This window comes from Microtus pennsylvanicus, chromosome 3 (assembly GCF_037038515.1).
Source record: "Microtus pennsylvanicus isolate mMicPen1 chromosome 3, mMicPen1.hap1, whole genome shotgun sequence".
NCBI classification, from domain to species: domain Eukaryota; kingdom Metazoa; phylum Chordata; class Mammalia; order Rodentia; family Cricetidae; genus Microtus; species Microtus pennsylvanicus.
This window is the reverse complement of record NC_134581.1, coordinates 144,028,718-144,050,644: the sequence shown is the minus strand read 5'-3', so window position 1 is coordinate 144,050,644 and position 21,927 is coordinate 144,028,718. Positions and strand designations below refer to the sequence as shown.

At 41.9% G+C, this 21,927-nt stretch overlaps 1 protein-coding gene across 1 annotated transcript; it reads right to left on the bottom strand.

The window, feature by feature from the left end:
* Window positions 1-145: 145 nt before the first annotated feature.
* On the bottom strand, window positions 146-18,041 carry Smu1 (SMU1 DNA replication regulator and spliceosomal factor). The gene is made up of 12 exons (XM_075967502.1): window positions 17,919-18,041; window positions 15,735-15,945; window positions 15,232-15,384; window positions 14,219-14,329; window positions 12,732-12,860; window positions 10,053-10,172; window positions 8,794-8,910; window positions 7,780-7,907; window positions 7,193-7,319; window positions 5,011-5,178; window positions 3,712-3,864; window positions 146-2,971 (listed from the first exon to the last, which is right to left on the bottom strand). The coding sequence occupies exons 1-12, from the start codon at window positions 17,942-17,944 to the stop codon at window positions 2,873-2,875; spliced, it is 1,542 nt and encodes a 513-aa protein (XP_075823617.1). The 5' UTR covers window positions 17,945-18,041; the 3' UTR covers window positions 146-2,872.
* Window positions 18,042-21,927: the final 3,886 nt, after the last annotated feature.

Sequence of the window (21,927 nt, the reverse complement as noted above, 5' to 3'; positions counted from 1 at the left end):
GAAATGGCTCAGAGGTTACACTGACTAAGGACCCAGGTTCAGTTATCAGACACCCATTTCAGGCATGAGACATAGACATTGATGTATGTACATACATACATACATACATACATACATACATACAAACAAAACAATTAAAACTCAATTTGGGCAAATGGTGGCTCAAGCATTTAATAAGCACTGGGAGGAAGAGGCAGGTGATCTCATGGTTTCAAGGCCAGTCTGGTCTACAGAGCAAGTTTAGGGCATCCTGGGCTACACAGAAAACCCCGCCTTCAAAAACAAACTTTGCAAGTTAAATATCAAGCTAAATTTAGCATTTTTTTTTCCATTTTGGGGGGTGGGGTTCAAGACAGGGTTTCTCTGGTTCACTTTGGAGTCTGTCCTGGAACTCACTCTGTAGACTAGGCTGGCCTTACTCATGGAGATCCACCTGCCTCTGTCTCCTGATTGATTGCAATTAAAGGCATGCACCACTACATCCAGTTTTAAACTCAAAGCAGGAAAACGTCACCTTGAACATACTGTACTTGAAGCTTTCCAGACGTGAGATGCTAACAAAAGCTGTGAAGTACAGAAGAGCTGTTGCATTTAATTAAGACCTTTGGAAAGAGTCAAAATGAACACCTAGTGAAAAGATGATGTAAAGTGCTGTATACGATTATGCTTGCTGGATGAATCTCAGTACTAGTTTGGGTGGGACCTGAGAATGTCTTTCAAACAAGCTACTGGGGGGGTAAAACATAAAAGACTGGAGTCCAGCTGCTTGTCCTTTCTAGTCTTGTCCATGGTAACATGGACAGTCACAGGAGGTAAATACTTTAACAGACAATTCAGATTGTGAGTCAGCTTGAACCTAGAACAAAACTGACTTGCAAGAATCAGAAACCAATGAGAAAACTACACCCTAGAATTACACTGTTGGCATTTCTAAAAGACATTACCCTGAAATGTGATTCATCATGATTGTCAACTAAGTAGGGAACAGAACACCAGGATTGTCTGGTGGGCCACACCAAAACTACTACCTTCTTCAAACATGACTTTTTATAATAAAGTCCCGGGTATTGAGTTTTCATTAGGCCCCTATAACCTCTGGCTTGGGGGTAATTGCCGAGTTAGCCACCAGATGTCAGCCTTTGAGCAGGTCGCATTCTGTACTACCACATGGGAGTTTCTCCCAACTTGGCTACTTCGATGGGAAGTGGGTACCAGAGGTGAGCATCGACCTTAATGCTGCCTTAGCAGAGGACTGCTCCAGGAGGGTGGTTCCTACCTCTAGCCCTAGAGAAAGCTGGGCAGGAAGGGCTTAAGGCAGGCCAGTCTTGCAAGTTCCTTCCAAAAGTAGCTGAAGGATGAACAAAGGTGGTCTGCTAGAAATTTTCCAAATGTAAGCTCAGAAACTAGAAACTACCAGTTTATCCCTTAGCTTACTGGTATACCATGCTACAGTCCCTGTAGCAGCGAACACCTTTAATCTCAGCACTCTAGAGGCAGAAGCAGGCAGATCTCCATGAGTTTGAGGCCAGCCTGGTCCACAAGAGCTAGTTCCAGGACAGCTAGAACTCACAGAGAAACCCTGTCTTGAAAGACCAAGAATAAATAAAGATAAAAAAGACATGGTTCCCCTATAGCCTCCCATGTTGACCTTAAACTTGTGCTTTTGGGGGGCCGAGGGGTTCAAGACAAGAGTTTGTGTAAACAGCCCTGGCTTTCCTGGAACTCAGTTTGTAGACCAGGCTAGCCTTGAACATATTATAGAGCTAACTTGAATTTCTAGTCCTCTTGCTTCTACCTCCCAACTGCTGGAATATAGGCATGCAAGTTTATGTGGCACTGGGAAATCAAGACATGTGTGCTAGGCTAGCATTCTACCAACTGAGCCCAAAATATGGAAACTTGGTAATGACTTAAAAGCCTAGGAGAAGGCCTCACTCTCTTGAACAGCTTAGCATACATTAACAAATGCTCTCTACATTGTTGGTTGAAATCAGGACATTAATGTGGAATCCATTTTCAAGAGTTGTTGAAATATTTTTCTTCAGCTAACTGATACACGTTACAAGAGAATTTAAATCTCCAGTCCTTTTCTACTTTTTCTTCACAACAGTACATTTTCAGTGCCAAATCATCCTCCAAAAAAGGATGTCTAAACTTCAAAAATCCCATAAACCACCCTGTAACTAGTTCCAACCCGAACATGAGCGCTACATTGAAGAAAGCCTGAACAATAAAGGGCAGAGCTCAGAAAGACGCTGACAGCCGAATGTGATTGTGTGTCACCAGGCCTTTTTCATGTTAGTCCTAAACTACCCCAGGAACTGAATATCAGACCTAAGGTTCAAGAATGATTCTCTTTCTCCCTATTAACACTTATGGTAAAGTCTTCAGAAAGGTATTAAGTTTATTAAAATCTTTTTTTTTTTAAAAATCCACAACTGCTGAATATGGCACAGTGACTTATTTACACATTTTATGCTAGGACACGTTTTAATTAACAGTATTTAAAGTCTTTTGGTAGAGATTAATGAAAACATTAAATGAATTCCCCAGTTAATGATTCCCCCTTAAAATGCTCTCTAAAAGCAAGACGGCAAAGGGGGTGGGGTTCATACCTTTAATTCAAACACTTGAGAGGTAGGCAGATCTCTTGAGTTCAAGGCCACCCTGGTCTACAGAGTGTGTTTCAGGACAGCCAGGATTACAGAGAAACCCACATCTCAGAAAAAGAAAAAAAACTTTAAATGATAACTTCTATTTAAACATGAATTTTTGCACAATTATTCTTGTGACTTATTCAGACAGTATCTTTGCTTAGGCAGATATGAAAAGTAAAAGTAACACATGAACACGTCTCCATTGTAAAAGAGACTTAGGGTTTCCAGAGCTTCAGGAGTCCATCCTCACTGTAGGTAGCAATCAGGTTCTGATGCGGGTGGTGTGCAATCCCAATCACATCCTTCTCATGAACCTAGAACACGGAAAGCAGTCAGGGTACACAGGTCTTACTTAAAGCACTCTCAAGAGGCCTTTAGAGATGGCTGGGGAGAAAGAGACCCTGAGAGGTCATATATTCTAAACAGCACTACTTAAAGAGGGCTATCCAATCCACACCACGTTGTGATGTAATAATTGTGACATAATCAGAAATAAAGCTTTTATTTTGTTAAATCACTAAAATTTGGGGACCATGTATTATAGCAACTGGTATTAACTGTTCCCCATAAACTGAGCTGTGGCACATGCCTTTAATCCCTCCCTGTACACTCAGGAGGCAGAGGCAGGAGGATCTCTGTGAGTTCAGGACTGCCAGGACTACACAGAAAAAAACTGTCTTGGAAAGATAAAGGGAAAAAAAATTACTCCTCATAATATCTTTAATTTAGTTGAAATTTTTAGTAGCATAAAGCTGAAAGTGTCAAAAGCAATCAAACTGGAAGGATAATATCCAAGTAGTTACCTCCAAAAGGAATGAAGAAAGCTTGTCTCTCCAATCCTTCGGCCCCAGAAAGTCAGGCCTAGCTAGCAAGCTGTTTCTTCTCTGCTTTCTGTACTGTTCACCCTTTCTCTGAAGCCAAACTGTGCTACAATACACCTGATTTCTAATATATGATACAATCACATTCATTGGTAAACTCCCCGACTGCATGTTTTCTAAGGAGGTTCACACTGATGGCAGCCTGCATGGAGAGTCAGAGGACACGGACTCACCGTCAGAGTTCTCTCCAGCTTGCCGGTGACTGTGCTGAAGCAGTAGAGCACGAAGTCCTCCCCAACACAGTAGATCCACTCACCGCGGGGTGAGAGGGCACAGCAAACGAAGTCACCACCTTCTCTCTTACCAGAACTGAAGCTTCTGACAATCTAGACACCGCACCCAAAACAAAAGCAAACACCAGACTTGTAGCAGGGCAACTGTGGGCAGGGGCAGCAGTCTAAACTACCACCGACCTAACGTTTAATGAGGACTTTATGTCTGCAGATAGGGTCATGTAGCCAGGCTGGTCTCAAGCTTGCTCTGCAGCCAAAGTTGACTGAATTCCTGATCCTTCTGCCTCCAACTTCCCAAGTGCTGGGATTAAAGACATGTGTCACACACCCAGAAAACAAAATTTTAAAAACTGACATTTTTTTACACTGTTATTTTGCACTTTGGTTACTATTGCCAGTTTCATTCATCGTATGTTACATCTTCCTGCCTGAAAATATTCAAAAGGTAAATTTAACTTAGTTAAGTAGCAGTCAGAAATTTTGAATTTTGCACCCAAGTCACCAGCCCTGTCCTTCAGTTATTTTATTGCCCATGTTCTCATGAGGCAAATTCATCTCACAAACAACCATCTTCTAAATCAATACAACTCGGTTTTCAAGGCTACCTGGACTTAACATTCACCAGTCCACTCTTACCAGACACAACACCCATCCTCCACCCAGGAAGGAACACTACGATTTTCCTTTATGATATACAACTTTAAATTCACCCTGAGTGATCACCTGCAGTTCCAGCACTTAGAAGACTGAGGAAGGAGGATTCAGCATTCAAGACCAGCCTAGGCTACACAGTGAGACACTGCTGTTTTCTTTCTATTAGTATCCCATTAATATCTATTAGTTCGCCTGTGGTAGTTAGATATCCCAAGAAAGAGACCCACACCACACTGGACCTCCCTAAAAGGGATAATCTTCAGGTCAGTCCTAAAAGCTAAAGGACAGACCAGAGCTGGCTGGGCATAGTAGTGTATTATAATCCCAACACTCAGAAGTCTGAGACAGGAGGATCATTGAGTTTGAGGGCAGCCCAGGCTACACATTAGGATACTGTCTCAGAAATCAAAAGACAGGTTAGATGAAGGATGAAAAAGCATCATACACACACTGCAGAAAGGATGTGCTTCTGCATGTGTATCTATAAATAAATACAGCTTATATAGCTTAGAAACAGTGACCCTTGTTTGACCACAGTACGGACCAGAACCAAGTCCAGTGCAGAAGCACCTTCTGAGTACTCACCTGCCCCTGCATGTTCATGATGACCACTGTGTTTGATCGGTTGCACACAACAAAGTGCTCTGGGTTTTTAGGAAGCAGAATCACGCTATTGACGGTAATATCTGTCCCTGCAGTACTGCCCAATGATTTAAAGGTATTTGAACATTCCGTGGTCTTCATGTTCCAGATCTACCACAAAAATATAAAACATAACACTTAGATTAACAATTAGGTTTAAGAAAATCAAATAACCAATACTGCCACATGTATAGTAAGCATTCCTCAGCATTTAAGCGGCATAATAAAATGAAAACCACAAGCTAAATAATAAAAATCATTTATTTTTCAGGATCATGCTATCTTCATGAACAGCTAGAGGCTAGCACACTGGCACACACCTTTAATCCCAGCACTCACTAAGGGGAGGGTTCAAGGTCAGCCTGGGCTACTGTATAGCAAGATCCTGTCTCAAACTAAACAAAATATCAGGCATGAGACCTGTAATTTCAAGCATCAGGAGGACGAGGCAAAACGATCCCTAGTTTGAGAAAGATGAGAAAGAGTATAAAAGGGAAATAAGAAAGGGGAGAATAACCCAGGGACTGAGGACATGGCTCAGAAAAGTGCCTGCTAGTCACTTTCTATTTTGAGGACTTAAGTTTGAGTCCCAGCTACCACATAAAAGGTGGGTGCCAGCAATCCCAGCACTGGAAAGACTCACGACAAGCCTTGGGGCTCTCGGGCCTAGATCTTTGAATCCTAGTGCAAGGTGGTGCATTCCAGAACCCCTCCACCCACAAAAAGAGGGCAGGTCTCCATGGAGGGAAGCCTCAGGTTAAGAGCACTGATGCTCTTTTAGAGGTCCTGAGTTCAATTCCCAGCAACTACATGGTAGTTCACAACCACCTACAGTGGGATCTGATGCCCTCTACTGGTGTGCAAGCATACATGCAGATAGAGCACTTCTGTACATATAAATACAAAAATATGTAAATAAATCATTAAAAAAGAGAAAAAAGGAAGAAAAACACATAAACGGAGAAGCAACTAAGGAACACCACCCAGTGCTGACCTGCTCTGACCTCAAGGTACACAAGGAAACATGTACATATCTACATGTACAAACACAAACAAAAACGCTCAAAAGGCATTAACACCAAAAGAGACGTCAATTTAGCGCCCTGTTTTAAAAACTCTGATTTGGTGAGGCTGAGGTGAATATGGTCAAAAAGATCACAGCATTGGCACATACATGAGAACCTAAAAGGCAGAAGCCACTCAGCCACCTGGACTACTCAGTTCTTACCTTGTCCTTCTAGGCTTATGAACTCAAAGAGTGTAGTCAGAGAGCTTAGAGAAGAGACAAAAAAGGGCTGCATGGTACTGTTCAGATACCCCTCACTAGGGGGCGGAGAGCCTCTACAGCACGCTCCCAGTGCTTTTCCTCTGTGACTAACAGCTCTGGACAACACAAATATTTAAAGGTACTGAATAAAGACTCATTACTTTCAGTTGAGATATGTTGGGAAAGGACTATTTGAAAGTTGAGTTTATTTACTTTTATTTATGGATACGAATGTTTGTCTGCATGGACGGATGTGCACCATAAGCATACAGTGCACACAGAGACTGAAAGTGGAGTTACAGATGGCTATGAGCTACCATGTAAGTGCTGGGAACTGAATGGAGTTCTCTGCAGGAGCAGCAAGCACTTCTACCTACTGAGCTGTCTCTCCAGCCCCTCTGTTTTTAGGACAAGGTCCTTTTTATATAGCTACTTGTAGAAGTCTTCCTGCCTTTGTCCCCCAACTGCTGGGAGGCTTGTATTTCTATGCTTTCTCTCCCTCACTCCCCTTCAGATATAAGGAAAGACTTAATTTGGGAAGAAACACAAAAAGGGCATTTGGTCATTGAAACATTTCTGAATCTGATTACAAGTAGTGACTAATATTCACAGGAAGACAGGCTGAACTACTGTGTGTACCTATGGATGAAGGATAACTTATGTTTCTACACGTGAGATAAAGATTGGGTTGTCTGAGTGTGAGGTTATGAGTGTGTATGATATAGACCAACAAACAGGGAACACCCACAGCATGCCTGCCTCCGACTCACAGCTGTATCATCACCATCCTGACCAATGGTACCGTCTTAAAGAGCAAGAGTGAGGAGGACATCCCAGGAGTCAGTGATGATACTCTACCTTCACAGTGCCATCAGAAGATGCGCTGATAATGTAATGTCCATCCTGGGTAAATGTTGCCTCGTTAACAAAGGAGGAATGGCCTCGAAATTCCTTCAGTGTTTTTCCAGATTTTAAACCATGAATTCTATCAAATAAAATTAAAAGAATATTCATTGTTATGTGGAAACAAATCACTGAATGTATTTTAGATGAATTACAAAAGTATTATATTACAATATTAAATGATGTACACAGTAAAAACCACATTTTTGTTTTTTAAAACAAGTGCTTCACTAGGGAGTTCAAGCTGCCCTAGAATTTGTCTCTGCCTTCCAAGGGTTGGGAGTCCAAGCTTCTACCTCCCAACCCAGGATCACAGACCACACACTGAGAAAAATGAAACACTGTTATTTCACCCTCTCAAATCCTTCTGGATATCTAGATACCAAAGCGCTGGGCCACCTGAACCTGAGGAGATGAGACCTAACAGGGCCTTGTTCTCCATACCACCCCATCCTGGAAACGCATGAAGACTCACGAGTAACTTCCCTCTGGGGCCTTATTTTATCAAACTGTCATAAGGACTGCTCTGGGACTCCTCTTACCTTATTGTTTGGTCAAAAGATGCACTGAGGATCTGACTGCTGTCCTTTGAAAAGCTGAGACAGGTGACACCTTTACTGTGTGCCCTTTCAAATCTCCTTAAACACTGTCCACTCTGAATCTTCCACACCTTTAAGAAGATAAAAATGTGAATGAAGTGTTGGCAGGGACAGCTGACAACACAGCACTAACATACCAAGGTAGCAGCAAAGATGCATGCCTACAGTCCAATCTGGCATGTCTATTGCAGTAGTACAATAATATGGATTCAAGACACAGTGGTGAACTGCAGAGACGGCTCAGTAGTTAAGAGCACTTTTTACTTTTGTAGAGGACCCAGATTCAATTCCCAATACCTACAGGGTGACTCAGAACTAACTGTAAGTCCAGTCCCAGGGGAATCTGATGCCACCTTCTGACCTTAAAGCACCAGGCACACAAGTGGTGCACACATATACACATGAAGACAAAACATTTATACATATAAAATAAAACACAACCCAGTGGTAAGAGTGTTTGTCTAACATTCACAAGGCCCCAAGTTCAACACCACAAAAGAAGAGAAGACAAAAAAAATAGGAGCCAAGTCTATTAAGCAGGAACTATTTCCTTATTTTACCTCCCAGCTGCATTATCAGCAACTAAAAACAAGCCACAGCTAATACCATCCCCTACAGATAGACAGACAGACAGACAGACAGACAGACAGACAGATAGATAGATACAGAGAAAAAGAAGAAAGGAAATATTAACCTGCAGTACATTACATATATTGCCCTACAACCAAGACAGACATGAACATATTTGGACTGAAGTGCCAGATCTGTAATTTACCAGCTGTGTGACTGCAAATATGTTAATGGACCATCCCAGACAGGATTATTAGTAAAACTGAAAATGAAAAGGGGATTAGCATCAAATGGATGCTTAATATATAGGAGTTATTTTGGTAATAAATGTCATGTGTATCACACCATTAAAAAATTTTTAAATGTCTAAATCTAAGCATTCCATACCTTAATCTTTCCATCTTGGGCCCCAGTTGCTAACATTTCAGTATCTCGGCTGAAACACATGCAGAGGACAGCATCATCCATCATCATGAAGTTATCTTGGGCCTGGTACTTAAGATCCTAAAGTGATGATTAACAGTTATTAAAATAACACAAAATCAAACCACTGCCCCAGTGGCCCCACCCAGACCCCAGAAATTCACAGAAAGCAGAAGTTCTGGGGCCCTGAACTCTGTCCTCATGTTTGCACGGCAAGTGCTTTCACCACTGAGCCATTGCCCCAGCACCTGCAATGCATATTTTGATTTCCTTAAGATAGAAAGTCCTCATTTCAAAAAAGAAATAAATAAGAAAAAGGACAAAGGGGCTGGGAAGTTACTGTCTTAGGAGCACTCCTGAACTCATGTGGTGGGAAAAATTATGGTACCCATTTGTTACCCCAGAGCTAGGAGAGCAGAGCTAAGTCTATACCTCGCAGAGCATCCAAGCTAGCCTATTTGAGGAGTTCCCCGCCACTAAGAAATCCTATGTCAAAACAAGGAGGACAACACTTGACTAAACACCCAAGGTTTCCTCTGGTCTCACAAACACATACATATGTCCATCTGTACCTGAACACACTCACATGGTGAACGTGGTCATAGACTTCACAGAACAGAAAAATTTGGTGGCTATTTACATATAAACTTCACTCATATGAAAAGTACAATTAGTACTAAAATTAGGTGAGACTGGCAACAATCTCTAAGAGACTATACATAGACCATGCTTCATTCCTTGCACTGCAATGTAGTTCAAACACTACAAAGAGGAAATCGAGGGCATAATACAGTACGTGGCATGTATGTTGCCCTCTGTGTAACATTACTAAAAGGACATGTAAGTAACTGTTAACACACACAGAACATCCCTTTAAAGCTAAGGAATGGGTAGCCCTGAATCAACCAAAGAGGAGCTCTGATGGCTCAAGGATGAGAGTAAGAGCTGCACACTTCTCTTGAAGATCTCATGACCCTTTCTGAATATTACAGACACGTAACTCACTCCAACCAAAATGTTTTCAATAAAAACTCATGAACAGATAACAAAAGTTTCTCCCATTTAATAGAAACTCAACTTAAAATGAGCTTAAATGAGTTTAAACTATAAAAATAAATCTTTCATAAAGACACTTCCTCAATCATATAACTCACAAATAAGACAAAATTAACTGAAAATTAGCAATTCTTCCTTTAAAAGTTAATGCATTTTTAATACTTTACCTTCCTGATTTTTCCTGTAGTGAAGTTCCACACTTCAATAAATCCATCAACAGATCCAGTGACCAGATACTGACCATCTGGAGAGAACCGAGCACACTCCACGTGGGATTTCTGACCAAACTGTTTCAAGTGAAACGAAGAACACATAAATTGTTACCTAAGGGCCTTTAAACGATTTCCATTTTAGCCTTTTAAGAAACCCAGCCCTTGCATATAATCCCAGATGGCCCATATTGTGGAGTATTGGAAGGCATTTCTACACATGGACCCTGGTAGATGCTTTCTCTGACCAGTTTTATATCTAAATGTTGTTCCTGTTTTGATAATAAAATTAGTTAATGGGAAAAAAATGGGAAAAAACAAGGTTTTGTCCTTTCAGAGATGATTTCACTATGTGGCCTAAGATGGTCAAGAACTCAATGTAGCCCACTGGAACCCTGTCCTCTAATGAGATCTTCCTTCTGCAGTAACCCTAAATACTGGGATTACAAGCATACATCATCACACAGAGTGTGTGGTGGTATATGGGGGAAAAATTTTTTTAACATGAGATATAAAACAATTCAGTTAGCACAAGCTATAACTTTCTGCCAGAATCAGCAATTAGAAGGCCTTTCCATTCCAAGTTAACATGGTTTAATGTTTCTGTTGTGTGTCTGGATGGAAGAGGGGACTCATTTTCAAAATAAGAGTGTTGTAAATAAAATTTTCATCATTATTTCATAACCTTTTATTGAATCAGTGATAATATGTGGCTCACAAAACTAGGACTAAGAGCTGGAGAGATGGTTCAGCGGTTAAGAGCACTGGATGATCTTGCACAGGACCTGGATTCCACTCCCAGAACCCACATAGCACCTTAGGACCATCTGTAACTATAGTTCTAAGAGACATGATGCCCCCTTCTGGCCTCTACAGGCACTAGGCACATATGTAGTACACGAACATGCACACAAAACACTCATACATTAAATAAATTAATCTATCTACCCATCTTTAGGGAAGAAAACTAGGACTAATCATTGGACGAGTTATTTGCTTGCTAAGTGCCTTCCTAGCGTTTGCACTAACTATGCTCCAGTGTCAGGGAAACCACAGGACAGCAGACAGATAATAACACTGATTTTCCTTTTTTAGTGCTGGGATACAGACCCAGGGTCCACACATACTAGGCTCTACCAAACTATCCCCAGGCCACTGTGTCTAGGGATAAGACAGGCTTTCAACTTGAGTCTTCCTGCTTTGGCCTGCAGGAATTACTGGGGCACATCACCACTTTATTTACTTACTTATTTTTCAAGACAGGGTTTCTCTGTGTAGCCCCAGCTGTCCTGGAACTCCCTCGATAGATCAAGCTGGCCTGGAACTCTGAGAACCTGCCTCCGTATCCTGAGTGTTGGGATTAAAAGCCTGTGCCACAACCACCCCACTATCTAGCTCTAATGCAAAATATTCATTCCAGAAAACTTCTAACCCAGTAGCACCAACAGAATGATCTCTAACTTATTCAGTTATTCAAGTCTTCGACCAAGGCAAATAAAAGTACTACTCAAAAATACTATCGCATGCAAATTAGAACACACAGTGCAGAAAAGACAAATACAAACTACTGAGTTAAGGAATATGCACATCTGTGTGTGCACATTTGCAGTACAGTATATGCACATGTGCACATGTTCATGCAGATGCACTCACCCATGCATGCTCATCTGGAGGTTAGAGGTCAAAGAATCATATTCTACCTCTCTCCACCTCATTTTTCAGGACAGAATCTCTCACTAGACCTGAAGCACCCCCATATTCTGCTAGAATACCTGCCTCCCTCTGCCCCAGCACTAGGCTTGCATATGCATGCTAACATGCTCAATTTTATGTGGGCACTGGGAATTTTTGCACAGCAAGCATTTTATCCACTGAGCCATTTCCTTAACACCATGAACATGCAGCATTTTAAAATTCATTAATGCAATCAGAGCACAAAACTACAGAGAAGCTAAGGCACTAAGCACACACCATTAGTTCTGGAAGCCAAACTATTTGATCTCCTTTTTCTAAAACAGTTTCCCAATACAATCAAGGTCTCGAGGCTTAGCTCAGAGGTATGTTAAGGTTCCAGATCTAATCCTTGGCATGCACTCACACAGTATCTAAGTCATAAGGCAAAATTATTCTCCTTAACATCACGAGTCAGCTTTAAGATCCATGGCTAACCCTTAGCCTAACATGCAGCAGACTAAGCACAAATGTTTTTTTTTTTTTTGATTTTCGAGACAGGGTTTCTCCGTAGCTTTTGGTTCCTGTCCTGGAAATAGCTCTTGTAGACCAGGCTGGCCTCAAACTCCCAGAGATCCGCCTGCCTCTGCCTCCCGAGTGCTGGGATTAAAGGCGTGCGCCACCACCGCCCGGCAAGCACAAATATTTAATAGGATATAAATATGGAAAATTCTATAATCCCAACTAAACCATTTTCCCAAATATAGGATTATGGGCTGAATGTCAAATATGTATCTACAACTGACATGTGCCACTGCCAGGTTCCAGCAGTACCCAAAAGGACACCGAGAGAACCCTGAGTACTGTCAAGCCCTTCTCCCTGGTATCCCAGCTCCTGCCAACAGGGCCTGGCTCTGCACATGATGAGTACTCAACTAATTACCAGCTGTCTTTATCAGAGCTTACCTTAATATGCCTGCTCAGCTGTGTGGGAAACTTTTCTTCTTCCACGTCTTTGACAGCTGCTTTGCCTCGAAACAAATCTATGGTCATACCAGGAGGAAGCAAGCCCTGGTGCTGCTGCCACTTCAATGCCTGTGGAAACAGAAAGCACAGCGATCTGCTGAGTGGCACCGAAAAGCCATCACTGCTGCTCAGGCAAACTGTGCCTGAAAGAACGAGGTCCAGAAAACGCTCTCCAGTTTCCAGTTTCCTACTATCCAAACATAATCTCCTGTTCAGTGTGTCACAGAACATGGACTTTTCATGAAAGACTCTGACAGGCAAAAAACTGTACCTCACACCTATTTTCCTTTATTATAAACGAAAATTGTAAAGCAGAAATTTCCCAGAGTTCCAGACTCAAAACCAGCCACTAATGACACTGCACAATAATTCCTTCTGTCATTTTCCTCTCACGATGTGTTTAATTACTGTATTAGTAATTATACTATATACTAAGTTTATATTCTGCTTCATCTAGTATCACATCATACTATTTATTACATGCCATACATATGCATGCTCATATGTATTAGGATTGCAAAGCTATCAGGTTTAATGGTTGTCAATACACTATCTATTGTTGTTTCAGTTTACCTATTCAATATATTAGTGAACGTTTGCACTGCTTTCAACACCTTATCTAATGAATGCTACCTGAACATCTCTGCACTCCCGATGGAGTTTTTGCCAACTTGACACACAAACCAATCTGGGAAGACAGAATTTCAAGTTAGAAATTGCCTCCATCAGACTGGCCTGTGGGCAGACCTATCAGGGCATTTTCTTGGTTAATGATGTAGAGGCCCAGTCCACTGTGCAGGAGCACCCTTGGTTGTATAAGAAAGTAAGAAGAGCAAGACAGTAAGCAGCATAATTAACTGATTTCTTCTTCAGTCCCCACCTCTACGTCTCCGCTTTGAGCTTACCTGGCTTCCCCAGATGCTGGTGGAGTATATAATGAAATAAATCCTTTCCTCCCTAAGTTGCCTGCATCGCCCAGGTGCTGGGATTTGTGCATACACACACAAATCCTCACAGCAATATCATAAACACATATGTATTTTTATGTGTCAGAAAATAAAGTCTCACTGTTGGTTTTGGTCGGGAGCAAATCTAAAATCTCCAGCACAGAAGCAGTCTGTCCTACCAACTCAACTACAGCCCCAGCTTGACAAGACCAGGGAGCATTAACATTATTCCAAGTTCCCTAGCACATCCCAACATAATTCTAAATGATGTAGAGATTACGTTCTGAATGGTTTGTCTACACTGCCGATCCAGGAAAAGAGGAAAAAGGTGGCTCGGTACAGCTTCTGAGCAAAGAGCCCAACTTGTAGGTAGGCTCTACTCCCAGGGTGTATAATTTCCTTAGTTCAGAAATATGCCTTATACACAGAAAACAGTACCAGTAGTTCAGGATAATTTCAGTTCTACAGGTATTCACTTACCTGTCCCAGCAATGCCATGAGACGAGATGGGGGCACCACACTGACTTCTCCAGCTAATGCCTGGGCAATCGCTGCTCTCCTTTTCTCTTTGCTGCTTCCATCTGGATAGGCCTAAAAGAAAAAAAAAAGAGTTGGTATCATTTCCAAGGAGAAGAAAGGCATGAATATATATAATTAAAGCTTAGTAGTTAAAAGCATGTACTACTCTTGCAAAAAAACAATTCCCAGAACCCACATTGGGCAGCTCACTACTCCCTATAACTCCAGTTTCAGGGGGAATTCAATGCATCTGGCCTTCTGAGGATTGTGCACACAAGCACACATGTACACCTATGTACACACATATGTACACAAACACGCACACATTTTAAATATAATAAAAATTAAATTTTTTTCAAAAGCAAAGGAAATAAGACATTCTCAGAGTAAAACAATAAAATACCCAGTTAAACAGGTGCTGAACTAAATAGATTTAGTGTTTTAAAGTAACTTTGCAATTCTGCACTCTTGCATTTCTGAAGTATGGAAGAGAGTTGGAATCAGTCAGTCCATACTGTTATTCCTGAAGAGGCCATGTAAGTCATAATAGAGGTAGGATTATAGTTTCTGAAATATTTGCAGGGTCGAAGACTCATATTCTTCAGAAATCTAACTTTCTATTACCTAGTTCCTATTGCATTCTTCTTCATTTTGGAAGCCCTCTAGTGAAAGCCAATGTGGGAAAGAAACTGCATTTGTGTGTATATATGTGTATAAAAAGATGCATTTATACATCTCATTGGTGGATGAGAGCGCACTGTGGGAAAAAGGTGTTTGCCACCACCCATGATGAAATGAGTTTGGATCCCATGGTAGAAGAAAAGAACCTACTCCTGTAAGGTGGTTCTCTGACCTCTACACATATCTATCCACCCAAACATATACACAAACAAAAATTAAAAAGTAATTTTGCAAGGCCACATTATTTAATTTTCACAGTTAACAAGGATGTCTTTTCACTACCATGTCCTTACCTCACGAGGGTCAAAGTAAGACCTGGCTAAGAGGTTTTCCAGATGAATATAGCGCTCTGGCTGTGTTTGCTTCAACATAATCATGGGGTCTGTCTGTCTCAGAAGGGACCTGGCAGCACCCAACTCACGAAGTTCTATCAGTTCCAGAACAACCTGGACAATGGAAAGAAAATTCATTTTTCAGAACTTCCTCTTCATCAGTCTTTTTCTTCTTCCTCCCAACCCTCTCCTCAAGACAGGGTTTCTCTGTGTAGCCCTGACTATCCTGGAACTCACTCTGTAGACCAGGCTGGCTTGGAACTCACAGACACCCACCTGTCTCTGCCTCCTAAGTGCTGGGACTAAATGTTGAATCTTCCAAGAAAGAAAAAAAAATACACTACTGAGTCTTGACGATGTGAATTTCCAGCCAGTTATATCCCTTGGGCTCTGGAAGGAAGGCTCACTGATACTCTCCATTAAGGACCAACCCACAAAGCTCAGGAACATCACTTCACTCTTACCTGTTCATAGAGATCAATAAGGGTTTTGTCTGGCAATTTCAGAGACTGTATAGCCTGTAAAACAGTATCCCAATGGCCACTGTTAATGTCAGCCACGAAACTTTCAATGCTGTCCACAGTATTGAGAGAGACAGTGGTCTCCTCCTGTAAGGTGGCCAATGCCCGGTACAAACTGTTCTCCTTCAAGTATTGCATGATGAGACGAATCACACTGAGAGAAAACAAAGACAGCCATCAGCCCAGAGAGCTCCAGCCACCGATTAGTCCTTTTACTACCCACTTTCCATTTAGTTATTGAGAGTAAAACTCGGCAAACAATCACAGAATCAAGGTTCCAAACTTCCAGCTAAAGATAGAAGAACTAGGGTTCAGAAAGGGGAAATTGTCTGCCCAATGTTTCCCACTCAGAAAGAAAGCTGGTTGCCTTTCTCATTTTGATCACTGGATTTACTGGACACCTGTTGAGACACTTTACACCTACAATAGTCAATGATGTCTTTTTTAAAACATCTGGAGCGGTGGGGGTGCACATCTTTGACCCAAATTAAAATTTTTAAAGCCAGATAAATTAAATAAATAAATAGATCAGCGAATCAATCAATCAATAGATTGAATCATCTACATTGCTATTAAAAATCTTGGTCATTAAAAAAATGGCAAGCCAAACAAATTAATTAATTGAATAATGGATTAAATCATCTATGTTGCTGTAGGAAATCTTAGTCTATTTTTTTAAAAAAAAAAAAACAAGACAAATAAGTAGATATGATAGTCATCTACATTGCTATAGAAAATCTTGGTCCATTTTTTAAAAAAAGACAAGCCAAGTAAATAAATAAATAAATTGAATTATTAAATAAATAAATAAGATCATCTACATCGCTGTAGGAAATCTTGGTTCATTTAAAAAATTATAAGTCAAATAAGTGAATGAATTTAGATTCAATCACTAGATAGATATAGATGGATGAATAGATTGAATCTATACTGCTGTAGGAAATCTTGGTACATTTTTTAAAAATGAGGCACCAAATAAATAAGTAAATAGATTAAATTATTGAATAAATAGATAAATGGATTAAATCATCTACACTGATGTACGAAATCTTGGTCCATTTAAAATATGATAAGCCAAATAAATGGATAGGTAAGAAAAATACATAGAATAAATCATTAGACAAACAGCGATAGATAGATAGATAGATAGATAGATAGATAGATAGATAGATAGATAGATAGACAGACAGACAGATAGAATCATCTATATTGCTTTAGGAAATCTGGTCCATTTGTTAAAAATGAGACGCCATTATTCCTACACTGCTGTAGGAAATCTCAGTCCATTTAAAAAATGACAAGCCAAATAAATAAGTAAATGAATAAAGAAATGAATAGATAAATTGGTAGGTAGTCATCTAAATTACTGTAGGAAATATTGGCTGGCTCGTTTAAAAAAATGACAAAGCCTTCCCTACCCTCCTCTTCAGTGTTAAGATTACAGATGTGCGCACTCCACGCCCGGTTTACAGTTTTAAAAAATACACAGCAGGTCTCCACCTCAGTCGATTTAATATGCCTCCCCCTTCAGCAGACCTTCAGGACACATCTACCTCCCTTGCCCTCCGAACACAAACGTCTGCTAATTTACATTTTACCTGTTGGCCAGCAAAGGCAGAGGGAGGAGTCCTGGAGAAGTCCACCAAAGACTCTTCCATCACTAATTCCACGCCTGCCTGGCCCCTCGCCGCCCCCGGCTTCGCTAAGCATCATCCTTCTGACCCAAATTCTGTCTCTCCGTCCACACCGCGGCTCTCACTCAGCAAGCTGCAAATCAAAACTCGGCGCCACCTGGGGTTTGCGCAAACAGAAGCAACCGAGCCTTTCTGGTAACTAGCGCTGGGACTAGGGGGAAAAGCTGCCTCGCGGGCAGCCTGGGGGAGCGGTGGCACAACGACAGCCCTGAGTGAGGGCTGGGCGAGCAGAGCAAGCACAGCGATCACGTCTGTTCGGCGAGCCTCTCCAGCCCCACAGCGGGCCGCCGGGCTCCGGGCTGCCCGCCACAGAGCTGCTCTCCCCGCGGGCACACCGAGGCCGCAAGGCCCCGGCGCGCAGCCCCCTCGGACGTCCTCGAGAGCCCCTCCACCCCACGCCCTCAACGCCGGGACAAGCCACAGCCGTACTCACTCGGAAGACTCGATTTCGATCGACATAGCGGTATCGCTCCGGGTCCAGGCCCGTCTCAGTACAGACTCGGTCGCACAACACTTCGTGACACTTCCGGCGGCCGCCTAGCGTCACTTCCGCCCGGCTACGGGCTCAGAATGACGGGGAAATGCAGGGGTGGCGCAGTGCGTGAGGGGCGGGGCCTAGCGTGCTTGTCCGAACCAAAGTCTCTCTGGAGCTGGGGAGACGGCTCAGAAAAGAAGGTGGTCCTGACCTCCTGACTTCGATCCCGGGGAGCCACAAACTCGCTCTGCTCGTTCTCTTCTGGCTCAGTGGCGACTGCACGTTAACATGAACGCGGAGTAGCCGGGCGATGGTGGCGCACACCTTTAATTCCAGCACTCGGGAGGCAGAGGCAGGCGGATCTCTGTGAGTTCGAGGTCAGCCTAGTCTACAAGAGCTAGTTCCAGGACAGGCTCCAAAGCTACAGAGAAACCCTGTCTCGAAGAAACCAAAAACAACGTCTCTTGGGCTGGAGAGATGGCTCAGCGGTTAAGAGCATTGCCTGCCCTTCCAAAGGTCCTGAGTTCAATTCCCAGCAACCACATGGTGGCTCACAACCATCTGTAAAGGGGTCTGGCGCCCTCTTCTGGCCTTCAGGCATACAGACAGAATATTGTATACATAATAAATAAATAAATTTTTTAAAAAAGTCTCTTTAGATAGCTTAGCTGTTCCGAAACTCAGAACCACGCCTTTCTGTCCCAGCCTATCACTGCTCAGGATTAGTGTGCCCTCACAGGGACCCTCCTGCCTCTGCCTCCCTAATCCTGGAATTAAGGGCGTGTGCCATCACCAAGCCATTAATTAGGTGGGTTTACAGAACAGTCAAAATTACATAGACCCTACCTCAAACAAAAAACTTAAAAGTATTTTCTTTACATTTTATTTATTGTGTGGGTACGTGCACCGTGCGTGTGTATACATGTGACGCACAGAGGATAACTTTAGAGGAGCTAATTCTCTCGTTGCCTATGGGGGTCTAGGTGATAAACTTGGTTAGACTGTGGCAACCCCCTTTACCTGCTGAGCCATTTCACTGGACCTGTCCTGTAGGAGGAGGACCCGCTTGTTTGTCCGGGATGCCCAGAACCAAAATAATCCCACAGAAACTGTATTAGTTAAATCTCTGCTTGGCCCATTAGCTCTAGCTTCTTACTGGCTAACTCTTACATATTAATTTAACCCATTTCTATTATTCTGTATATTACCACGAGGTCGTGGCCTACCAGCTAAGCTTCAGCACATCTATCTCTGGCGATAGATCCATGGCATCCCCTGACTCTGCCTCCTTTCTCCCAGCATGCCATTTTGTCCCCCCCCCACATACACACACACCTAATTTCTGCCCTATCAACAGGCCAAGGCAGTTTCTTTATTCATTAACCACTGAAAGCAACACAGAGGGCCCTCCCACACCACCGTGCTATCATTTTACTTCAGTTAGACTCACTTCTTTATTTTGCCTATAAAAGTAAGCCTTTGTAATTCCTTAACACAAGGTTTTATTTAGTATCTTCCATAATTTATATTTCATTTTTAATAGAATTGCTTTTTATAATTCTTATAAGTTCAGGCTTTTTATTATTTATATAGATATAAGCCACTCGAGTTCATTGTCTTTAATAATAGTGAATGAGTGTTTTATAATTACCCTGCAAAGTGGCAAGCTTCCTTGAGGCATATTCATACTTTCCTTATGACTTTCTCTTTTCTCCCCTATCTCCCTGGCCCTCATCACCTCCTAAATCCTTTCTGCCCCTGGCATTCCCTTTTTGCTGCCATACCATGTGTTTTATAACCCTTCCTACCCCTCCTTAAAGCCTCTATTTTTGCTCCTTAAGGCCCCTTTCTAGTTTTCTGATATCTATCAAGTATTATTTATTTATTTATTGGTTTTATTTTAGGGTTTCTCTGTGTAGCTCTAGCTGTCCTGGAACTCTGATGTGGGATTCCCCTCTGTGTGCTGTGAATATGTTTTATTACCATCGTTAATAAAGAATTTGCTTTGGGCCTATGGCAGCGCAGGATAGGGCAAGACAGGAATTCCAAACAGAGATAGAGGAGAAAAGAAGGCAGAGTCAGGAAGATGCTGAAGAAGACAGATGCCCCAGAATCTTGCTGGTAAATCATGAGCCTTGTGGTAATATACAGAATAATAGAAATGAGTTAGTTTAAGATGTAAGAGCTAGCTAGTAATAATCTTAAGCTATTGGCCAAACAGTATTGCAGTTAATACAGTTTCTATGTGATTATTTGGGTCTGGGCAGTCTGGAAACAAAAAAGCAGCTTCCGCCTACAAATTGGCACCACAGTGTGGGCAACTACATCCACATAAATCCTGAGAGAGCTTGGAAAGAAATTCTAGACACAAAAGAACAGATTAGCACAGCTTCTTGGTAGCCACATTTTTCTTTTCAGATTGACTCTGCCTGTGGCAAGTAGGGGTGCTGTGACTCCATTAAGAAAGGTCTTTCTGACTCAGCACTGTCAGTGAAGGCTGCATGGCTCCTTTAGGGGAGGGCCCTTAAATGGGGTCTGTGAGCAGCATGCTACAAATTGCTTAATGGTGACATAGACCTGCTGCAACCCTGGAGCTGGGGCAATGTGCATTGCTCTCAAAGGTAGTGAACATCCCTCCGGCATGTTGGACTGGGCAGAGCCAGGCAGGGCCACAGAGTTGGTCCTAGCCACGCCACACCCTCTTAGCATTTTAAAAAAAAAAGCCCTCCTGGTCAGAAAATAATTACAGATACACAGGCAATAAAGACAAATTCAGATAAAAATAAGACCTCTAAATGGGTCACAATGTTGAATAAATGTATAGAGAGAGAGAGCAAAAAGAGTATAGACAGTTATAATATAAAAGAGTACAGATAGTCATAGATTAAAGGAATAAAAAAATTAAGCCACATAAAGATGAAAATACAGAGAGAGTCTGGATTGTGTATATTATTGTGCTTTCTTTGAATTTTTTGATCAAGGGAATTTTTTGATCAAGGTATTAAAGGCATATATCACCACTGTCTGGATTATCAAGGATTTTAATATGGAAATAAGTATCATTATATCTTGACTGGGGTTGGCACAGGCCTTTGATCCCAGCCTGTAGAGGCAGGTGGATCTCTATGAGCTCAAGGTCAGCCCTTCAGGTTAGACTTGGTTACACATAGTGAGACACTCTCTTTAAAAAAAAAATCACAGTATTTCATAAAAATATTTCTAAATGATTCCTATACTTTAGGCATTATACTAATTTTCCACTATCTATGTAGATTATATTATCTATGAATTTTAGAATATTGAAGGGAATGCTATAAAATATTTGGAAGTTCTTAAACGAAATAGTACAGAACCTACTACAGAAATCCCTGGGAGAAATAGTTTCAATAGTCGGGTCTGATGGGGCAGGCCTGAGATCCAAGCTATTCAGGAAATGCGGCTGGACAATCACAAACTTAAATCCTTCTCAGACTGCAGGAATTCTAGGGTAATTTAGTGAGAACCCATCTAAAGAATGAAAGGTGGAAAGAGGACTGGGGATGTAGCTGAGAGACAGGGCCTGCCTAGCATGTGAAACTGCTTCACGTGGGAAGATCAAAGAGAGACACTCCACGACGTAATCAAGTTTTGTAGCAGCAGCAATAACAACCGCCTCCGAGGACTGAACCCCAAGCGGCCCTGCAGAAGAGGTTTTTCATTTGTTTTGTCGTTGTTGTTCTTGTTTTTGTTTGTTTGTTTGATTTGTTTTGTTCTTTAACTTTCTTTTGGGGGGCACTACAGGGGTGAGGAGGATATGGGAGGACTGGGAGGTGAGCAGAATCAGGGTGCATGATATGAAATTATGTTAAAAAGAAACAAATCTCTGTGATAATGTTGCAGGAGTTTCTCTGGAATAAGTTCTCTGACACCAGTGAGAGCGGGAATAGGAAATGAATTCATTCACCAGTGTACCAAAGCCAGGATAGCT

What these genes read in the sequence shown, in the direction of transcription:
- Smu1 (XM_075967502.1), bottom strand. Translation starts at nt 17,944, where the DNA reads ATGTCGATCGAAATCGAGTCTTCCGA. An exon ending in ATCGAAATCGAGTCTTCCGA is followed by an intron (nt 15,946 to 17,918) that starts GTGAGTACGGCT and finishes GTTTTCTCTCAG; the next exon opens with TGTGATTCGTCTCATCATGC. An exon ending in TCATGAACATGCAGGGGCAG is followed by an intron (nt 3,865 to 5,010) that starts GTGAGTACTCAG and finishes TGCGGTGTCTAG; the next exon opens with ATTGTCAGAAGCTTCAGTTC.